At 40.8% G+C, this 19,824-nt stretch overlaps 1 protein-coding gene across 1 annotated transcript in view; it reads right to left on the bottom strand.

Moving 5' to 3' along the window:
* AR (androgen receptor) overlaps window positions 1–19,824 on the bottom strand; it is a 155,606-nt gene that overhangs the window by 61,472 nt on the left and 74,310 nt on the right. The window contains 1 exon segment of the mRNA NM_001163891.1: window positions 14,177–14,328. Coding sequence (NP_001157363.1) covers window positions 14,177–14,328 — 152 coding nt within the window.

The raw sequence follows: 19,824 nt of genomic DNA, 5'->3' as shown, positions 1-19,824 counted from the left end.
TCAGCTTCTGTTTGTCCAGGAAAGCTTTTATTTCTCCTTCATATCTGAAGGATAACTTTGCTGGATAGAGTATTCTTGGCTGATAGTTTTTGTTTTTCAATATTCTGAGTATATCATTCCACTCTCTCCTAGCCTTCAGGGTTTCTGCTGAAAAATCCATTGAAAGCCTGATGAGGGTTCCTTCATAAGTTATTTTCATCTCTCTGGCTGCCCTTAATTTTCTTTCTTTCTCATTGACTTTTGACAATTATAATACTATACGCCTTGGAGAAGGTCTTTTTGCATTGATGTAACCAGGAATTCTATTAGCTTCGTGTATGTGCATGTTCAGTTCCTTCCCCAGGTTTGGGAAGTTCTCAACTATTACTTCTTCAAATAAGCTTTCTCCTCTTTTATCCTTCTCTTCTCCTTCTGGAATACTGATTATCCTTATGTTATTTTTCCTTATTGAATCAGATATTTCTCATAGCATTTCTTCATTTTTTAAAAATCTTAGTTCTCTTTCCACTTCCACCTGAATCATTACTAGATTTCTATCTTTGAGCTCACCAATTCTCGCTTCCATTTGGTCTGGTCTATTTTTAATGCTTTCTACATTATTTTTCATCTTATTAATTGTATTCCTCATCTCCAGAATTTCTGTTTTGGTTTTTTTTTTTTTTAGAGTTTCAATCTCTTTCATGAAGTACTTGCTCTGTTCATTAATTTTATTCCTGAGCTCATTGAACTGTCTTTCTGAGTTTTCTTGTAACTCATTGAGTTTTTAGATGACAGCTATTTTGAACTGTCAGTTAGATTGCAATCTTCTCTTACTTCAAGTTTGGTTTCTGTAGAGTTGTCATCTTCTTTCTGTTCTGCTGTGTCATTGTAGCTCTTAATTGTTCTGGATGAGTTTATCTTCTGCTGGCACATTTATAGTAGGAAATATCTTTCTTATTTGCATAAGGCTTTGGTTCTTTTGGTTCTGAGCTGCTTCTGGTTCTATTTGAGAGCCTGCATTTTACACCCTCCACTGCCTCAGAGAGAGGTGTCATCAGTGCCCTCCTTTTTCTGCTTATGCTTCTGTGGTTGCTGGTGCCTTGCTGCTTACAATGTTGCTGCAGTCCCAAGTGTTGCCACCAGAGTCCCCAGGCTGTGAGCTCTTCTGCTGCTTCTGAGTTCACCTGGATCTTGTGTTCCCCCACTGGCTCTCCAGGGTCTCTTCATGGACTTGGATGCTATTGCCCCATGCAACAACTGTCCTGCTGCTCCTAGCTTGTCTGGAGGTGATGACAGCCCCACTTCCAGGGGCACTTGGTTAATGAGTGTTGCTGTTGCTGCTGAAGGTCTGGGGACCTGGAGATAGGTGGTGGGTTTTTTTAAATAAGCCATTATTATAAAGTGTAAATGTCCAGATAGGTGATGTAATTTCACAAGTTAAGATTGAAGCCCACTAGGCACAATATAAAACAGAAGAGGTTTCCAATCCATTTAAAGTAAAATCATGGTTTCAAAAAAATGAAACTTCCACTAAGAAGCTTAACTTAGCAGAGGAAAAATGATGGGTAATTACATTACTGAAAGATAAAGCAGGAAGTGGTAAGAACCATAAGAGAGGCACCCATGAAGTTCTGTAGGAGTACAGGAGTGGGCCAAGTGCCTTTTGATGGAGTGGAGGCTTCCTGGAGGAGGAGGCACTCAAGCGAGGCCTTGAAGGAAGGTAGAACTTAAGGATATGGAGGTGTGGAGAAAAAGCACTTGATGCAGAGGGAGTAGCCTGAGTAAAGGTGAGGAAGGGAAAAGTGTGGGCATGCAATGGAATAATGGAATAGTTTAACTACATTGTAATGAAACCTCCTGCAGTATTTTGTTATCAATGGATGGGAAACAAATACTGAACGTCCGTTTTATGGATAAAATGAAAAATGGAAAATAATTGACCAAAGTGTAATAAAACTAGATAACACTGGTATTATGGAGCTTTGATTTACATCAATTAGTTTCTCCATAATTCTTAACATTGTTTCTTTTGGGCTTTGACTTAAATCAGTCAATTGCTACATAATCTCTCTGCCATTTTGCACTTATCTCTCTTATGACACTTACCGCAACAGTATTTAATTTCTGTTTTCACATCAATATCCCCCACTAAACTTTGAGATCTTTGAAAGATGGACTGTGTCTCATTTATCTCAGTTCAGCAAACATTCAGCATCTGTTGTATGTCAGGCCTTGCGCTAAATGCTGGAGAGAAAGAAAGGAGTAAAACATGGTCTCAGTCCAGCGAGAGGAACTGATGAGCATACAGTAAGGCAAGTATATTCCAGGCCTCCTGCTTGATCCTGGAAACTCCCTGAGGACAAGGCCAGCTCACACTCATCTCAGCCTACACAGGGCCTGACACAAAACATTCTTGCTGGAAAAACAAATGAGTGAAAGCTACTCACCTACAGTCTTCTTCACTGCAACCGGACTACAAGAAAACAAATGCCTATAGTTTGGGGTTCCCTCTAACTAGATAGGGCCCATGGAGCTCTGTGTTGCCCACCTTTGTGCTGCCCATCATTACCCTAGCCAGCTCCTTTTAGGTCTTTGGTACTTGAGAATGAACACATCTACAAAGCTCCAAAACTGATATATTCTGAATTACGTCTGAAATATGTCATCTGTCTGAAAATAATTACTATCAAATTATTCCTATAAATAATAACAGGTGAATTATTTAATTCACACGAGCATTTATATAATGAAATCATGAGACCCTTGGAAACATGCTGTAATTTGATGCAGGGCTAATTTCTCTTTTGTGCACTAGGAGGCATTGTCAACAGTGTTGGGTTCACTTTATTTCTGAAAGTCTGGCACTATGCAAGGAAACTTCTAGTTGCCTTACCTCATGTAATCCTCTTATTCTTTGAGGGTGGTCATCATTATCCTGATTTTACAGGTAGGAAAACTAAGGCTGAGGGAGGATATGTCATTTTCCAAAGGTCACACAGTTAACAAATGTTGGACTCAAATCAGGTCTTTTACTCCTGTATCAATAGGGCTTCTGGGTAGAGAGCACTTTAATATCTTTGTAGAGCTCACTAGGTAGGTGAGAAATCATTCTATATCTCCACATCCCTTTCTTTTGTTTTCTAGATCTATCTCTGCTCCCACAGAACCATAATCTGAACCTAAACTTGCTGGCTAGGCCTCATCAAGTTGCAAAACAGACAAAGAAAATTCTTTCCAAGTGACATGGGCTACAGAAGAGTTTCTGGGGAGTCATGAAGGCTACACAGGTTGGGTGGCAGAAGAGGTCCTGCATGAGAGTGGAAAGTAGGAGGCCTCTAGTTATAAGCAACACAAATGAAGGAGCAACCCTGTCTGTATTCTGAAGCTGAGCAGAACTAAGGGACCTCAAGGACTGGATACCCACCTACTGATGAGCCCTGGGGGGCTCTGGCAGGGTGCTAACCCCCCTTCCCCACATAGGGTTTTGGACAAGATCTGAAGGTGATTCATGTAGGTGTTAGAGATAAGCAGTATGTTATATGATTGTTTTGGTTGGCTGGTTTTTAAAAGGATCAAAATTGAAGACTGGGTGGATGTGAAGTGATGTAAAGCCAATCTATGGCAAGCAGAACGAATTCCAGCATATAACCAGAGTTTCATTTTAAACACAGTAGTCATAGGCTATACCAAGGCTAAATTATCCTGTTTTTGAAAGAAATGCCCTCCTCCCCCCCAAAAAAACAAAACAAACAAACAAAACAATAACACTACAGCCAAACCGCATTGCTCCAAGAGGTTTAAGGCACTAAGAATGTAGGAGACAGCACTCTAGATAAAACACAGTCCAGCTTGGTTTTAAAAAATATCCATCCAGCTTCAGGAAAAGAAGCCTTAAAAATTTATTTACACAGGTGCCGGCTCAGGTTTCTATTGAATCTGGCCTCAACATACTTTAAGACACGCCTCTGGTTGGGCAAGGGAAACCAATGGCTGAAATACATGGAGGATAATTTATGACCTTTGTTAGCTTTTCTTCTGGCCTGTGGCTGTGGAACTGAATTTATCAGGTAGTCAGACAAATCTTCTTGGGGACGAAAATACAGAGAGCTCTGACAATTTCAAGTCCAAAGCCTGGAAGCTAGGAGAGGCAATGAACGTGTGCCTGCTGGGCTGTCTGGGGAATATTACTCACAGTGCCTGGAAGGCAAAGAGGATCAGATTGACCTTGCTATATTCTTAGACAAATGTGATTGGCCCTTCTGATCAGTACTTAAGTAACACTGAAGAGAAGTGGTTGTCTTGGAAGCTTACACCAACTCAAGGCCTTCTTTAACCAGGACTACCACAAATACCATCTCCTATCTTTCTTTTCTGCATACACAGGGGACATCATAAGCGTACATGTGCCAATGACCAAGGCTTCACTCCAAGAGAAGGAATCAAAACTTATTGGGCCCGAGGAGCTGTGTTACACATCATTTAGTTCTTACAATAGCGTTGTGAGCTATTACTACCCACACAGAGACACAGAGAATTAAGTGACTTGCTCAAGGTCACACATCTATTAAGTCTTGGAGCTAAGGATTGAACTCAGGTCTGCCTATTTCCCAAGGCTGATACATATAAATTGAACGACTGGCCAATGGATACATGTGGAGTATCTATAAAATTTTAGAGATTTATTGCTAAAGATTTAGGTTGTTATAGATTTATTGCTAAAATCTTCAAAATCCTTTAGTCCAACCATTTTATTAGATAGATGGAGATTCTGAGGTGCAAAGAGGAAATGAGACATGCCTACGGCCACATGGAAGTCAATGGCAGAAGCAGAGCCCCATTTGGTGCTCTGGCATTGCGTGTTGTTCCCCTACCTAGATAGCAGCTGGCTTCCAAAAAGCTCAGTGAGTAAAGTAGGACAGCAGTGCACAGCTCAGCATAGTGACTGAGGACCAGGCACAAAAGGACAACTGAAGGCCAGTCAAGGGACCTGCTGCATCCGATGAGGTTCCCTTCTACCACCTCTGGATTCTACAGTGTTCCCCAAACAAACCTCCTGCTTTCAGGCAGCCCTGTCTTTGGCCAGTCTATTCCCTCTTCCTGAAGTTCCCTTCCCACCTTTTTATACTTGGCAAATTATTATGCATCCCTCAAGACCTAGAACAACCTTTATAAAACTCCTCTGTGAAGCCTTCTCAAAATTTCCAGGTGAAATAACTAATTCTTTTATTCAGTCTGTTCAGGGGACTGTGTACTTACTTCTACTACAGCTCTTATCCCACTTTGTTATGTTGGAAACTCTGTGTCATACTCACTTTACAGTCACTAACTAGTAGTATAACTTTGGGCACGTCACTTTAACTTTTATGTGCCTCAGCTCCCTCCTTTGCAAATTGGGTGTAATAATAACAACTATATCATAGGGTTGTTGTGAGGACTGAATGAGAAAATGACTATAAAGCAACTAATATATATTGAGTGCCAAATAAATAGTTTTTGTTGTTATCTTATCCCAGTGCCTGGTATAGGTCTGGTGTACACAATAAGTAAGCATTGACTGTTGAGTAAACTGATGCCATGTGGGGAAATGTCCAGTCATCAAATAGCCATTTTGGATATCCTTGTAGTCAGGATACTCTCTTATGAGACTATAAATTCCTTATCAAAGACTAGACTAGCAATCTGTAATCTTCTCTGGGTTATACAACCTCTGAGAATCACATGAAAGCTACGGAAACTCTCCCCAAACCCCCAAATTCATAAATGTACATACACACAAAATCTTGCAAAAATCTTCACACCAAAAAATGTCTCACAGAGCCCTCCCACCACAGATTACCATTATTACTAATTTCCCTACTAGGTGGGAAAACATATAATTACAGAAGATGCTCTCACAGAGTGGCTCAGGCAGAGGGGACTAACAGCGACTGAGCACCTTCTGGAAGCCAAGGGCTGTGCTAAATGTTTATTATGCTCTTTCACATAATTCTTTGGGGTTCCAAGGTAACAATCTCTGTGGCTCTGCTAATCAGCTGTGAGGAAGGAGAGACCCTCAGACAAGAAACAAGAAATGGCTGGGAGGCCCTCATTTCTGCCATTTGTATGTTCTATGAACCTGGGAAAGTCACTTTCTCTCATTTTCCTTGTCCATAAAATGGCTTGGACAGATTTTTAGATTTCTAAGTTCCCTTCCTTCAAGTTTTAATAGGCTAGCATTAAAATATCTTGTGATTCCAAGCACTGTGAGTCTCTTAAATCTTTTCATTAAACAACTCATGATTGAATCAACTGTCCAGAGAGTGAAAGAGCTTGTGACTATGGGACTGCAGGAATGTGCTTATCTAACTTACAGAACTGTGAGAAGACTACAGTCTCCAGGGCCACATCCAGATACTACAATGAAATCAAGGTCCATCCTCACTATGAGGTATCCCAGGAGAGGAAAAAAGGTCAAAAATTTAAAACCCTGATAGAGAACAAGACTTTGCCTCTGTGACTTTTTAGCTCTGTTCTGAAAGACAATAGTTTCTGGTTTCTGACATCAGAGAGGAGGGAAATGGATTTCTCTTGCTCCTGGCCCCATGGAAAACATTCTGTGGCACACTTCTCTGAAAAGCATCAAACCAAAGGGTCAAGGAACCATAAGTCTACCATTTGTACCCATATACCCTGTCTCTGAGCTCTTCCCTTAGCTTGGTAATGATGAGAAAAATTCCTATGAGCACAGGTGTTAAATTGTGCTTCCTGTTCTATGGTTGTGTGATAAGAGTAAATTAAGAGCTACAAAATCTGGATTCATCAGAATCAGAACTTTCCCTCTGAAGACTAGGAGTTGGTGGAAAGGCTATGGCTCACACGTCCCTGGCCCTACCTAATGAAGAGAGTTTCTGGTGAACCACCAGCTGTTTTAAGTATTTTGGGCTTTCTTAAGAAAACAAGCTCCCTATGATATTAATACTACTCAGTGGCTCCTTGGTTCCTTCCCACAGTATGTATGTCCTTCTTAACTTCCTGATCTCATTTCTGACTCTGTTGTTTCTCTTCACTGTTGTCTTTTTTGTTTGCCTAGGCACAGCACTTTCTTTCTACTTTGGGTTAGTGTGTTTATATATTTGCAGAGCAGCTGTGCTGTAGAAGAGTGACCTTTGGGCCCAGAAGACCTGGGTTCAAATTCCAGCTACCCTACTTACTACCTACTGATTAACAGGCAAAGCTTCAGTTGACTTATATGGAAAACCATGAGAATGACCTCTCCCTCTGTTCCAGGTAGTTGAGAAATTCAAAGGGAGAGTGGACATAGTGGCCCTTCATCCACTGAAGAGATTTAAAGATGTACAGGATTATGATCACTAAGCTCCTTGAGACAGGCTTTGTATCTTGAGTACGTGAGCCCAATACCTCATGCGTAGTAAGCACCCAGTACATGTTTACTGATGGAATACATGAGTAGATTACTACCAAGCCTGTTATTATGAAGTATTCAGTAGAAGATGGACACTAGTCTAGCAAGGAGCTGTGGCGATTACACTAGTGTGCCTCAGGAGTCACAGCACAGACTGGAAGCAAAGAGACTAAGAATTCAAATACTCATTCCCATTATAAACTCATTCACCTCCAAATCTCAGTTTCTTCTTTTGCATAGGAGGAAGTTTCCTCTTCCGTACCCTCTTCTGGTGGGTACAAAGCTCATCTGCCTTCTTGGAAGACAGATTCGAAGGCTAGCTGCCTAGCCTTGAAGAGAAGGAGTGTGAATACCTGAATAATAGATTCTAGAAGTATGCACACATGGCTATTATAGTGAAGAGATTGTTTTTTGAAATGATGGCTTCTCACAGAGTTCAGCTATTTTCAGGGACAGTGTGTTTCTTGCCATGAGACTAGAGCTCAGAGAACTAAGAAATAACTCCTACCTCTGAAGAAACAGTGGGTCTAATACTTACCCTTGCAATAGCATCCAAATGCAAAAATTTACCAGCCAGAGTTTCACAATTACCAAGAGATTCTGTGAGGAATTGAAAGAGCTTCTGGCTATAGTATACGGATGAGCTTTAAAAATATAACAGACTTGGGAATAGTAAGAAAAAGTGGAAGGAGGCAATGGACTCAGAAGATCTTGCAAGTGACATACCAACTTCTTGTTAATCATTGCTTCATAAAATGCACATACTATAGGCACAGAGCATTATAGAGCAGCAATGGCAACTTCTTGACATGGCTCCCAAATTGGGCACTAACAAGAGACTTGAGTGGGCATCAACTGTGAAGAGTAGAGCTAAATTATTTATTCTGCAGGCTTGAGGGCTAGTCTTGTTATGGGGAGGATGAGGATTAAGCCAGCAAATTTGTAAACACAAAGAATCTTGGGGACATATATGGCAGGTCCATAACTCAGCTGGCCACCTGGGCTCTACTTTCTATGAGACAGAATTTTTCCATAATACTTAGTACTAATAGTCTCCAAAACCCTTTTTATTTACCATCTGGGGTATACATAACATCCAGCAAAACTCATTCATATATATTTCATAGTTATCCACATGCTTACAGTACACAAGTCTAGAAAATGTGTGAAATATTTTCAATTTCTCCTCTTGGTACTTCAAGGGAGAGTGATCTACTGGATCATCAGAAAAAAGTAACTTAGCATTCCTAGATTTATTTATTTTTCTCCAGTTTAGTAATAAAAGCTCAGGACCTAGAGTCTATCAGACCAGGCATTCTGTACAAGCAAGATGTGCAAACTTTAACTGGCCAACTCAGAAGAATGTTTAAAATTATATAATCTAGAGAGTTACAAAGATACCAGAATACAGGAAGAAGTGGGATTTACTATGCAGATTTGCAAGCACAGGAGCAACCATCTAAAGCAGGAGTCAAGAAACTACAGTCCACAAGCCAAATCCAATGGGCTGCTTGTTTTTGTGTGGTTCAAAAGCTGAGAATGATTTTTAGATTTTAAATGGTTGAAAAAAACCAAAAGAAAAAATAGTATTTAATGGCACATGGAAATTAAATAAAATTCAAATTTCAGTGTCCATTAAGTTTTACTGGGATATAGCCACACCCATTAGTTTACGTATGGTCTACGTCTGCTTTCACGCTACAAAGGCAAAGTTGAGTAGTCAAGTCAGAGACCATCTGGCCCGCAAAGACTAAAATATTTATTACCTGGCCTTTTACAGAAAACGTTTGCCAACTCCTAATCTAAAGTCTGGCTATGACATTTAAAAAAAACAGACAGATAAAAGATAAGAGGAGCTTTGTGAAAAGATCTCTGGGACTTGACTCCTGCAATCAGGATCAGTTAACTCCTTCGCCAAAGACACCCCGTTAAGGCTCTGTTGAAGCTACAACAGATCCTCCTAGCATAGTTAACTTGCCTCTGGGAAATGTCACTCGAAAAGTTAGGGAGTGAAGAGGACACTGATATGCACCAAAAACTCTCTGCAAGACTCCAAACGAGAAGTAACATTCAATTCCACATGAGTTGAGGTGGGAAAGAGTGGATTTAAAGGACAGAAAAGAGTTCAATGAGGGTTCACTTACATTTCTTCCCTCACAAAAACCTGGGGCGAGAGAGAGAATCAAAGCCATACTTATATAAAATTGGCCAAGGATACTAAATTGGGACATATTGTAAACATCAATGAGGATGGTGTAATTCTCTGAGTTCAGAATGTAAACTACAGCTTCAATTTTATGATGTGTACCAAACAGCACTCCATGTGTACAAAACAAATGGATGTACGATCTCCAATGTTTTACTAGAAAATGTCTAAAAAATAGTAAATTCTTGAGCACATAATGCACATGATGAATTAATTAACCCTCTTTGAAACATGATGAGATGGAGATGGGGATTCACATCCTGATTTTCCAGATGAGAAAAGGGAAAAGAAAGGAAGTTATCCAGCCATGGTCACAATGCCGGGGAAGAAGAAATCTCACAGAGTTCTGAGTTTTAACCCTATCCATCCACCGTGCACTCCGTCAGCTAGCTCGATCCCCATAGAAGATGATTTTTAAGAGAATAGGAGCTAGGATTCACCATCTGCTAGGAAGGCAAAACCAAAAGTGCATATAGGTATAAATGCAGGTATGTTTGCTGAAATAATAGTGACGATGTTTGTAATTTGTAGAATTATCACAAAAAGTCTAAGCTGGAAGGGAACTTTAAAAATACCTAGTTTAACTCCCTTATTTTACAGACAGGGAAAACTGAGGTCTAAAAGGAGAAGTTTCTTATCCAAGGCCACAAAACTAAAACCCTTGTGAGTCCCTACACCTGTGTATGGGTATCACCTGCCTTTGACTTCCTGGCCTTTTAGATAGCATCCAACGTGCCTTCCCCTTTCACCTCCCTGCTCATCCCACCCACTCCACCAGCTAGCTGATTCTCCTCATGCCTGTGTCTAACCCACAGACCATCCCCACAACTGTGCATGCGTGCGTGCACACACGTGTGCACACACACAAATGCACTCTTTCACTAAGTTTCCATCAACCAGATTTTAGTGATTTTACCCACATGGCCTAGTACCATTATTTTTTATCTCAAAATATGCACATCCTCCAGTGACTAGCCTCACCCTCACCCCAAACTCCCAGCATTACTGACAATGAGAAGATGTGGGGCTCTCCCCTCTTCTTGCTCCACAAGAGGAAAACCTGGCTAGATTACAATCAACTCTGTGCTAAGCTGTGCACCAGTGACAGCATTAAAGCCTCATGCTTTATGAACTACCAAAGCTAGAAACGGATTTCTGTCTGATGTGCCAGGCTTTTAAGTCTTGTACCTGTGCCCAGCCCAGAGATTTCTGAAACCATGAATAAAGTGGTAATCAACACTCTGAATACTCAGTCTTAGTTAACTGATAATAAATAAATGAGGAAGAGAAAGATTTGTGCTCCCCCTCTCTCCAAGACAGGTAGAATTCCAAGTTTCAACAAGGCAAATTCAGAATCACCTTCAGAAAGGTCATTTGTGGGATAAAGACATATTGTAAAATAGGAAAAAAATACAAATCAATAAATGTTCTCTGTGGGTAATAAGACAACCTTCTGCCTTCAAAAGGAGATAATGACAGCAGTAAACTCCAGCCACCAAGTTTTACAGATGGGAGGAGAAAGAAAACATCAATAATTGTTTTTTGCTTTGTGTTTTTTTTAGAACACTTTCTCCCATCCCTCAAAGAGCTCAAGACTGGAACCTGGGGTCCAGATTACAAGGGAAACAAGGAGCTCCATAGCTTCGCAAGGAATCCATTGGTGATTTTTCATATTTTTTTTTTCTTTTTCTGCTTTATTTCACAACCCCTCCCCCCCACCGCGTACACAGTTGTATATCTTAGTTGCAGGTCCTTCTAATTGTGGGATGTGGGACGCCACCTCAACATGGCCTGACGAGCGGTGCCATGTCCACGCCCAGGATCTGAACCCTGGGCCACCGCAGCGGAGTGCGTGAGCTTAACCACTCGGCCACGGAGCCGGCCTCGATTTTTCATGTTTCAAGCAGTCAAGAGCACTTGGCCCTGTGACCTTATAGAGGCTCATTGCCTCAAAGAAAATATTACCAACTTTCCCTAACTTAAGTGATTCTAGGGTCTGGAGCAATTTGAGATCCTGCTGGATTTTTTTTTTAAGATTTTATTTTTTTCCTTTTTCTTCCCAAAGCCCCCCAGTACATAGTTGTATATTCTTCATTGTGGGTCCTTCTAGTTGCGGCATGTGGGACGCTGCCTCAGCGTGGTTTGGATGAGCAGTGCCATGTCCGCACCCAGGCTTCGAACCAACGAAACACTGGGCCGCCTGCAGCGAGAACTTAACCACTCGGCCACGGGGCCAGCCCCTTGCCGGATTTTTAAGTGTTGTATAAATTCAGTGGTTATCCCTCCCCACTCCTCTTTTCATTTTTCTCAAATAGCCCAAGATCCATGTCATAGCAGAGCTCCTCCCAGGCAGCCCTGCCAGCTGCCCTTCTGCCTTCCTCAATACTTTAGCACTAACTCCTGCAGAAAACTCCCATGTGGAATATGTTATGACAGCAAAATCTTCCCTTTCACAATATGGTTGATCATTTCCCATGTTTCTAAAAAAACAACAATATCATGACCTAGATTTGTAAAACCCAGAGGCATCATCAAATACAGTCTAATCTATCTGACTACTGAATTTGTTTGTTCACTTGTTTACTTGAACTCTTTTCCCATCTGATGTGGCTGCTATTACTGTGATGTCTGGGCTTACTACACACCACTATTTCTACTTTCTTAAACACTAGCTCTAGATGGGTGCTCTGGTTCATTCTCTGCTCTATAAACAGGGCCTGCTGGATAATGGGGAAAGGGGAAGAGGCAAGTTCTCACTGGAGAAGTTGGGGTGATCTGTAGTCTTTGGAGCTGCTCTTCATTTCCTTTTCTGACAGCCATCCTTCCGTAAGTACTCTTAAGAAAGGAAAGCACTGCTCTCTGTGTCTCTTTCTAAACTGCCTAGGCCTAGGCACTGGGACCCTGGACCTCATACTAGCCCAGCATAAGCAGTGGCAATGGGCCACTTGGGGGTATGGGTGGAACATGCAGCATGTTTTGTTTTTTTTTTTTAAGATTTTTTTTCCTTTTTCTCCCCAAAGCCCCCTGATACATAGTTGTATATTCTTAGTTGTGGGTCCTTCTAGTTGTGGCATGTGGGACACTGCCTCAGTGTGGTTTCATGAGCAGTGCCATGTCCGCGCCCAGGATTCAAACCGAGGAAACACTGGGCCGCCTGCAGCGCAGCACGCGAACTTAACCACTCGGCCATGGGGCCAGCCCCGCATGTTTTTAATACTAAATGCTAACTGTCTCCTTGTTTGCTTAGGGGACTGGAAGAAAACAAAATAATAGGTTTCCATTTTATATAGGTATTCCTTCCACCTTATCAAAATGACAAAAATACAATCATCATTCCAATTGGCTATCAATGGGGAGACCAGTTAAAGGGCACCCACTTTCTACCTTATCTCTAGATGGCAAGAACTCTCTGGTGCTTCTGCTGTCCTCTGGTGGATGTCATAACATTCTTGGTGAAAGGTGTGGCCTACATACCTGCCATTTTTAAGACTTTACTCAGTGTTTGTAGCACTTGCATATGGAAAGGGTCTGTTTTGGTTCTGACTTGGAAATCAACATTTCTAGGTCACTGAGAAAGAAGGAAACGGTCTTGGCAGGAAGCACTTCCTTTGTGAAAAGTGGGGGCAGGAGTGGATACTGGTGTTTAACCACTGGGTCTGCTCCCAGAGCAGAATGTCTCTGTCTAGAGAGTGCTCATCAGTGTCCCTTTGAGAAGGAAGCCCTTACTACAGGTTGGGGAGTGAAATGGATGAATAGGAGGCTTAAGTCTAGGGTTATTGGGAAGGAAGGAGGTACTAGCATATATAGGAGGTCTGGAAATGGGAGTTCCTGGGGTAGGATGTAGGCTGAGCACCTCTACTCTGGGGGCTGAGGAGACATGAATTGTTCTAAGCCAAATACGACTAAGGAGCCAAGGCTTGAGCCCACTTAGCCAAATATAAGTTACAAGTCAGCTTGGGCTTCTAGACAAATGAGCAGGCACTGACGGAAGGTTTCTGGAGAGGAGAATAAAAGTGTTTCATCAATCTGGGTCCTTATCTACCTAGGAGCTATTAATACAAAGAGTCCCCAAGGAGGCAGCAGCAGGAGGGAGCAGGTGCACAGACTGATAGTCTGCTGAATAGCAAGAACGCTTCCTTTCTAGGGCCGAGACCAGGAAGTCTTTGCTAAGGAACAGACTCGTATTCACCAAAGAGAACGAGCTGGGGACTCAGTTGGGGTTTCTCCACTTCTAACCTCTCTTATAAGGACAATTTTTTCTCTCACTAGGCAGCAGAGTGGAATACAAGCAGGGAGGAAATTAAATCTTTTCAAATCATTAATTTTTCTTTCATTCCTAGGACATACCAAGCTCCAAGCACCAGCTGGGACCACTTTCATTGCCTACATTGCCTGTACTACCAAGGCTACCGAAGTTAGGGGAGCAGCAAGTATGAAAACTTGCTTCTTTAGGCTTTTAAGTTCTTTGAGAGGGCCCGCTAGTGACTTTGTCTGTGAGATGATAAAATCCTGGGCCCTGGAAGATTGGTGTCTCTCCCTATAAGATAAAGGAGAAAGGGAAATAGAAATGAGCGTGCAAGACCCTTTACCTTCAGCGGCTCTTTTAAAGAAGACTTTGCAGCTTCCACAAGTGAGAGCTCCATAGTGACAGCCAGAAGCTTCGTCCCCACAGATCAGGCAGGTCTTCTGGGGTGGAAAGTAATAGTCAATGGGCAGAACATGATCCCTGGCAGTCTCCAAACTGGAAAGACACAAAAGGAACAATGCAACACACGTCAGTGGTTGCCAGAAATAGGAGGCTAGAAGTCTGAGATCTTCAGGAGTAAACTACTTGTGTAAATTTTTATTACTCATTGCTTAAGTGAGTCAGTATAAAGCTAAATTTTCCTGGGACTTCTCCTAGGAATGATTGTAGGGTTTCCTGTCATGTGGGCAGAGGTTTTTTGGATCCTGCTAAAGGATTAGAGAAGTTCTCTGGGACCAGCCAATCTCAGGAGCTATGTCTACATGAGGGAAGAATGAAGGCAGAAACCCGAGGTTAAGACATCTAACTTAAGGTCAGGCAACTATTTCAGAGCAATTAAATGGTATGAACCCAGCCCTATGACCTTACCTTATCCCAAGGGAGACCTATGGACAAACAGACTAAACACCAAAGCAGTTTGATGTGCTTTGCTCTAGTTCTCTGAGCCTTACTCTCATCTTTAAATAGGAATAATATCAGCTATTCTACTAAGCTACTACCATGAGTGGCAGCATAAATTAGAAAAAAGGATAAAAAGCCCTTGACATGAATATACAAGTGAGGGATCATAATTAGTATTATCACACCAGTGTTTGGTCTCTTTTTTCCATTTCCTCACTTTCCTTAGGAGTCTTTGTAGATCACATGGACATGCCCTCACCCCTGTTCTACAACATAATGTAACAGAATTCTTATATACCTGAGACTCTTGTTGAGAAATGATGCACAATGATGTTGGAAGCCTCTCAGGCTACCATCTCAACACTTGGCCATTAAAAGACACATAGGTTCCCTGGGCTAGGATGGAGCTTCAGAAGTCTCCTAGTCTAACTGCCTATCTCCAAGAAGATCTGTGTCTGAGTCCTTCCAGGTGTATGTAAAAGAGAGGACCACAAAGCCAATCATAAAACCTCAATCGCAGGCTAACTCTCAGTCTTCCATAGTAATTAATTCAAGTTTAAACAAATGGAACATGGTTCTTACAACTTTTTTCTCTTCTATGTCCCATATCTAAGCATTAAACAAAACTTAAGCAACCTCTTGGGTTAATCTACCTCAGATAGATGAGAATTGCCCATACTTTCATTCACAGAGATGCAGCCACTATTTTTTATGAGTACTCCTTCCTTACTAAGAAAGGAAAGAAAATAAGCCCTAATGGCACCTTGTTTGCTGTGCTGGGTGATTTCAACACCTCAGAACAACTCTGTGAGACAATTTTTTTCTCATTACTACATTAGATGAAGAAAGTCAGATCTAGAGAGGGGAAGCCCAGGACTATTTGACACCAAGCTCAGGACTATCTGACTCCAAATCCAACACAGTTTCTATTACCCTATTGTCTTCCTGCCATTCACCTTCTCTTTCAACCCATGGCTCTTTGGTTATCATGCTCAACACAGTTAGCAGAATCCAAAAAGAAGCATGAAACGCTATCCTCATTCAACTCCCAGTGAGCAGCCCTGGTAAGGCAAGAACAAAGAAAGCTTTCACTCAAGCTACATTTGACAAGCACTTTATCTCTAAGACACAAATATTAGTCTTTATTCAAGTCCCAAGCACAACAGAAAGCATTCAAAAAGTTCTGCTGGTATGCAAACCCAGTAGCTGACTATGGTGGCCTATCTTTTCTCCCCTCAAGCCTTCCCTTTCCTACCTTAACTGGAAAGCCAGCAGGAGTCTGTCCATCAAACGAAGACTAGCAGAGCCACAAGTTCCACAAGAAAAGAGTTCCCTTCCAATATACAAATGGGCCAAATGCTAAGAACGTCTTTCGTTTGGCCAAAAATCTCATTTCCTTAGGTAAAATTCATACCTCCATCCTCATTCATGAAACAAGGAGAGGAAGAAGTTTTTTCGCAAGTGTCTTCATCCTCTCCTCACTTTGTTTTACCTCTGTAACTAATATAAACAGTTCAAATAAAATCAGAAGGACATGTATTTAGGCACTCCATGTGCCAGGCCATTTCATATATATCATCTCACTTAATCCTGGCAACAACTCTGCCAGGTAGCTCTGCATTATCCTTATATTGTAGGAGAGGAAGCTGAGGCTTAGTAAAATTAAATAAACTTGTTCAAGATCACTCATCTAGTAACTAGAAATGCCCAGATTCCATCCTAGGTAAGATTGACTCCAAAGTGTGGATTTGTAACCTGTGACTAACCCTGTCATGAGATTGATGGTTGAAATTAGAAATCTATCTAGATTGATTCAACTCAACTCCTCGCACCTAGCCCTATGGACTAGGCACAGGGCTAGGTGCTGGAAACACAGTGATGATCAAGATATTATCCTTGTCTCTAAGCAACTTATCTATTAGAGAAGAAAGAAAGAAAGGAACTGTAAAATAACATAGTAGGCGATATAATAAAGCAGAGTGCAGATCGCTGGAGCTAAGGAAGCACAGAAAAGACAGAAATGTTTTTTGAAAGACATAAAGGTATAGATAGGTAAATGAGATGATGATGATGACATTAAGTATCATTATATGATTGCAAAATAAGTATTAAAGAAAATAGAAATCAGCATAAAGTAAATAAGTCTTTATGGATAGTGCCTTCAAGAAATAGAAATTTTCATTCCTACTAAAATTAAAGATACAGTTCAAATTGTTTAAAAGATTCTAATTAATCACATTTACAATCAATGCTTAAAGACTGAAGAAAGCCATCAACATTTCCTTTATTAGATATGAGTTTAGTAAAATACACCTTGCACAAAAATAACTGAGGGGAGGAGGAAGTGGAGGGGAAATAATGAAGATGATTTTAGAATCTGCATTTTTCTTAACTACAACCCACTTTGACTAGAGGCCTGAGATATCTCCTAACTTCATTAGGCCAGTCTCTGCCTACCTCCCCTCTCCTCTCTCTTACAAAATATTTTGGGCAGCGCTCTCACTGACCTGGCCTAGTGCAGACAAAGGGCACACTGCAGTTCTGACTCATGGGCTGACATCCGGTCAGAATGAAAATTCTATCTGCAGTTCCTCTCTCAGGTTTATATCCCAGAGAAATTCATGCACATTTGTACCAGGAGGCATATGCAGGAATGGGTCATAGCAGCTTTGTTTACAAAGGCAGAAATGATAAACATCCACTGACAGGAGAAAGGATAAATAATGGCACACTCATTCAATAAAATACAATGCAGCAATGACAAGGAACAGAAGAGAGCTACACATAGATGAATCTCACAAGCCAATGTTGCATAAAAGAAATGATTCATAATAGCATACGTATAATATGATTCCATTACATTAAGTTCAAAAAGAAGCAAAAGTAAACAATGTAATTTGGGAAGATATATATGAAAAAAATGTGAAAACACAAGGGAATTATAAACCCCAAATACAGGATCGTGGTTACCTCTGAGGCAAGGCTAGGGGTAATGATATAAGGAAGGAAGATACAAGTTGATCTACGCATTCATTTAAAAGTATTTATTAAGCACCAACTACACACTAGGTACCACTCCAGGTCCTGGGGTTAGAGCAGTGAACAAAAAAGTTTTGTTAATGTTCTTGTTCTTTAATCAGGGCTCATTAGTGTTCATTTTATTATGATGCTCTATAACTGACATATGTTACATGCATTCTCTTCTATGGCTCTAAGAGTACATAAATAAAAGAAGAATTAAAAGAAACACCTCAGAAGTTTCTAATATCTTCCTAAATAACATCCTAACTGCAAGTACAGCAGAAGTTTGCTTTGAGAACAAGTAGGCGCAGAATTTGCATGCAACATTGTGTTTCTTCTCAGTTTCCCCTGGGATACACAGCTCACTTATTATCCCAACTCAAGGCATTCAGTTTTATGAGTCTGAAGCAAAAGCACTGCTGCATAGAATGGAAGTTTTTCAAACCAGAACACTACTTGCTATCCTCCAACAGTTTCACAATTAATTAAATAAAAGTGAATTACTAGAAGACATAGGGCGACAAACACCAGCTCAACCATGGGGAAAAATTGGGCTCAGACACCCTCAGCAGCCAGCTATAATCTAGCTGTAATCTCAGTCAGTCAGTCTGTCTGTCTGTCTGTCTCTCTCGGCCTTGGGGATATCTTAAAGGGTCTGACTAATTTAAGCAAGTCCCCCAATGATTGTGGAACAAGGGAAAAATGCAACAGTCACAGACCAGTTTTCCTTGATGGGAGAAGAATGTCAGTTCAGCAGGGATTTGGAGCCAGCCAGACCTGGGCTGGAATCTTGCCTCCACCACTGAAACTTGGGCCCAATCCTTAAGGTTCTCTGAGCTCCATTTGTGTCATCTGGAGAGTGGAGATCCCTTCTACCTTATGGTGCTTGTATGAGAATTACGTTAAATAACACGTTAAGCCTTCCCCTCTATGCCTGCCACATGGCAGCTGCATTTTAAGTCTAGGTTGCCTTCACCTTTTGTCTTATCATAAAAAAAGGGAAACATCTAATATCTTTAAAACAAAAGAGACTATCTTCTTTGGCCATGCAGTGCTTTCAGGGAAAAGTAAATATAAGTGGAGAGAATAGGAAAAAAAGGCTAGATGTGTAAAAGCGTATATTTTTCACACATACCTCTGTACTTTTCAAATAGGAAGGGATTTAGGAAATCACCAAACCTCTTTATACAGCATAATATTTTTCCTGATGTTTAGCAATTTAAAATATTTTTATTAATCACATTGTGGAATATAACGACAGTTCTACATGAATTTTTAAGATAAAAATCAGAGTTCAAAATTATTCTCTCCTCATAGATCCGTTGTGCCTACTTCTTTGTGGGTACAAGGGATATTTCAGTAGAGAAATTGCCAAAGTAATGGCATGAGACTGGTAGCTTCTTTTCCCCCTGCCAGCCTGAGATTCAAAATTTGGCAACTATGTGTCCAAGAGGACAGTCATGTTTTCTTTTAAAAGTATTACCTGACTTTACCTCATAGCTCTCGAATTCTCTTTAATGATGCCTTTCATTGAAGTGAGAAGATATGTACGCAGAAGATATGGTTTTCATGCCTATCTCTCCCACTTTTTAACATAATGACCTTGAACAAGTCACTCGGCTTCAATTTCTTCACGTGTAAAATGGGTAAAGAAATACAGAACTCACAAGACTGCTATAAGGATTTAATGAGATTTTTCAAGGTAAAGCAGCCCATACCTTGCAGGCACAGTACTTAATAAATGGCCATTATTATAATAATCTCATGAGAAAATGGTAGGAAAGAGAGATGGGAGGAGAACTAGGTTCTAAAAAGCCACCTCTGAGGTAGATATCATTATTCCTACTTTGAAGATAATGCAAACTGAGACTTACATAAGGTAAATGACTTATCTGAGTTCATACAGCTAATAAGTGGCAAAGTCAGAATTCGTACCTAGGACTATTTCCCCTCAAATCCATATTCTCCCACTATTCTAAACTGCCAAGGTCATACAATATCTATCTTATAGCCTGGTTTTAATTTAATTAGGTTGTTTTTAACAGGTTTAATGATATATAATCCATATAC

Source organism: Equus caballus, chromosome X (genome assembly GCF_041296265.1).
Source record: "Equus caballus isolate H_3958 breed thoroughbred chromosome X, TB-T2T, whole genome shotgun sequence".
Classification (NCBI taxonomy): Eukaryota; Metazoa; Chordata; class Mammalia; order Perissodactyla; family Equidae; genus Equus; species Equus caballus.
Note: the sequence above shows the minus strand (reverse complement) of the source record. Positions and strands in the feature narration are given on the sequence as shown.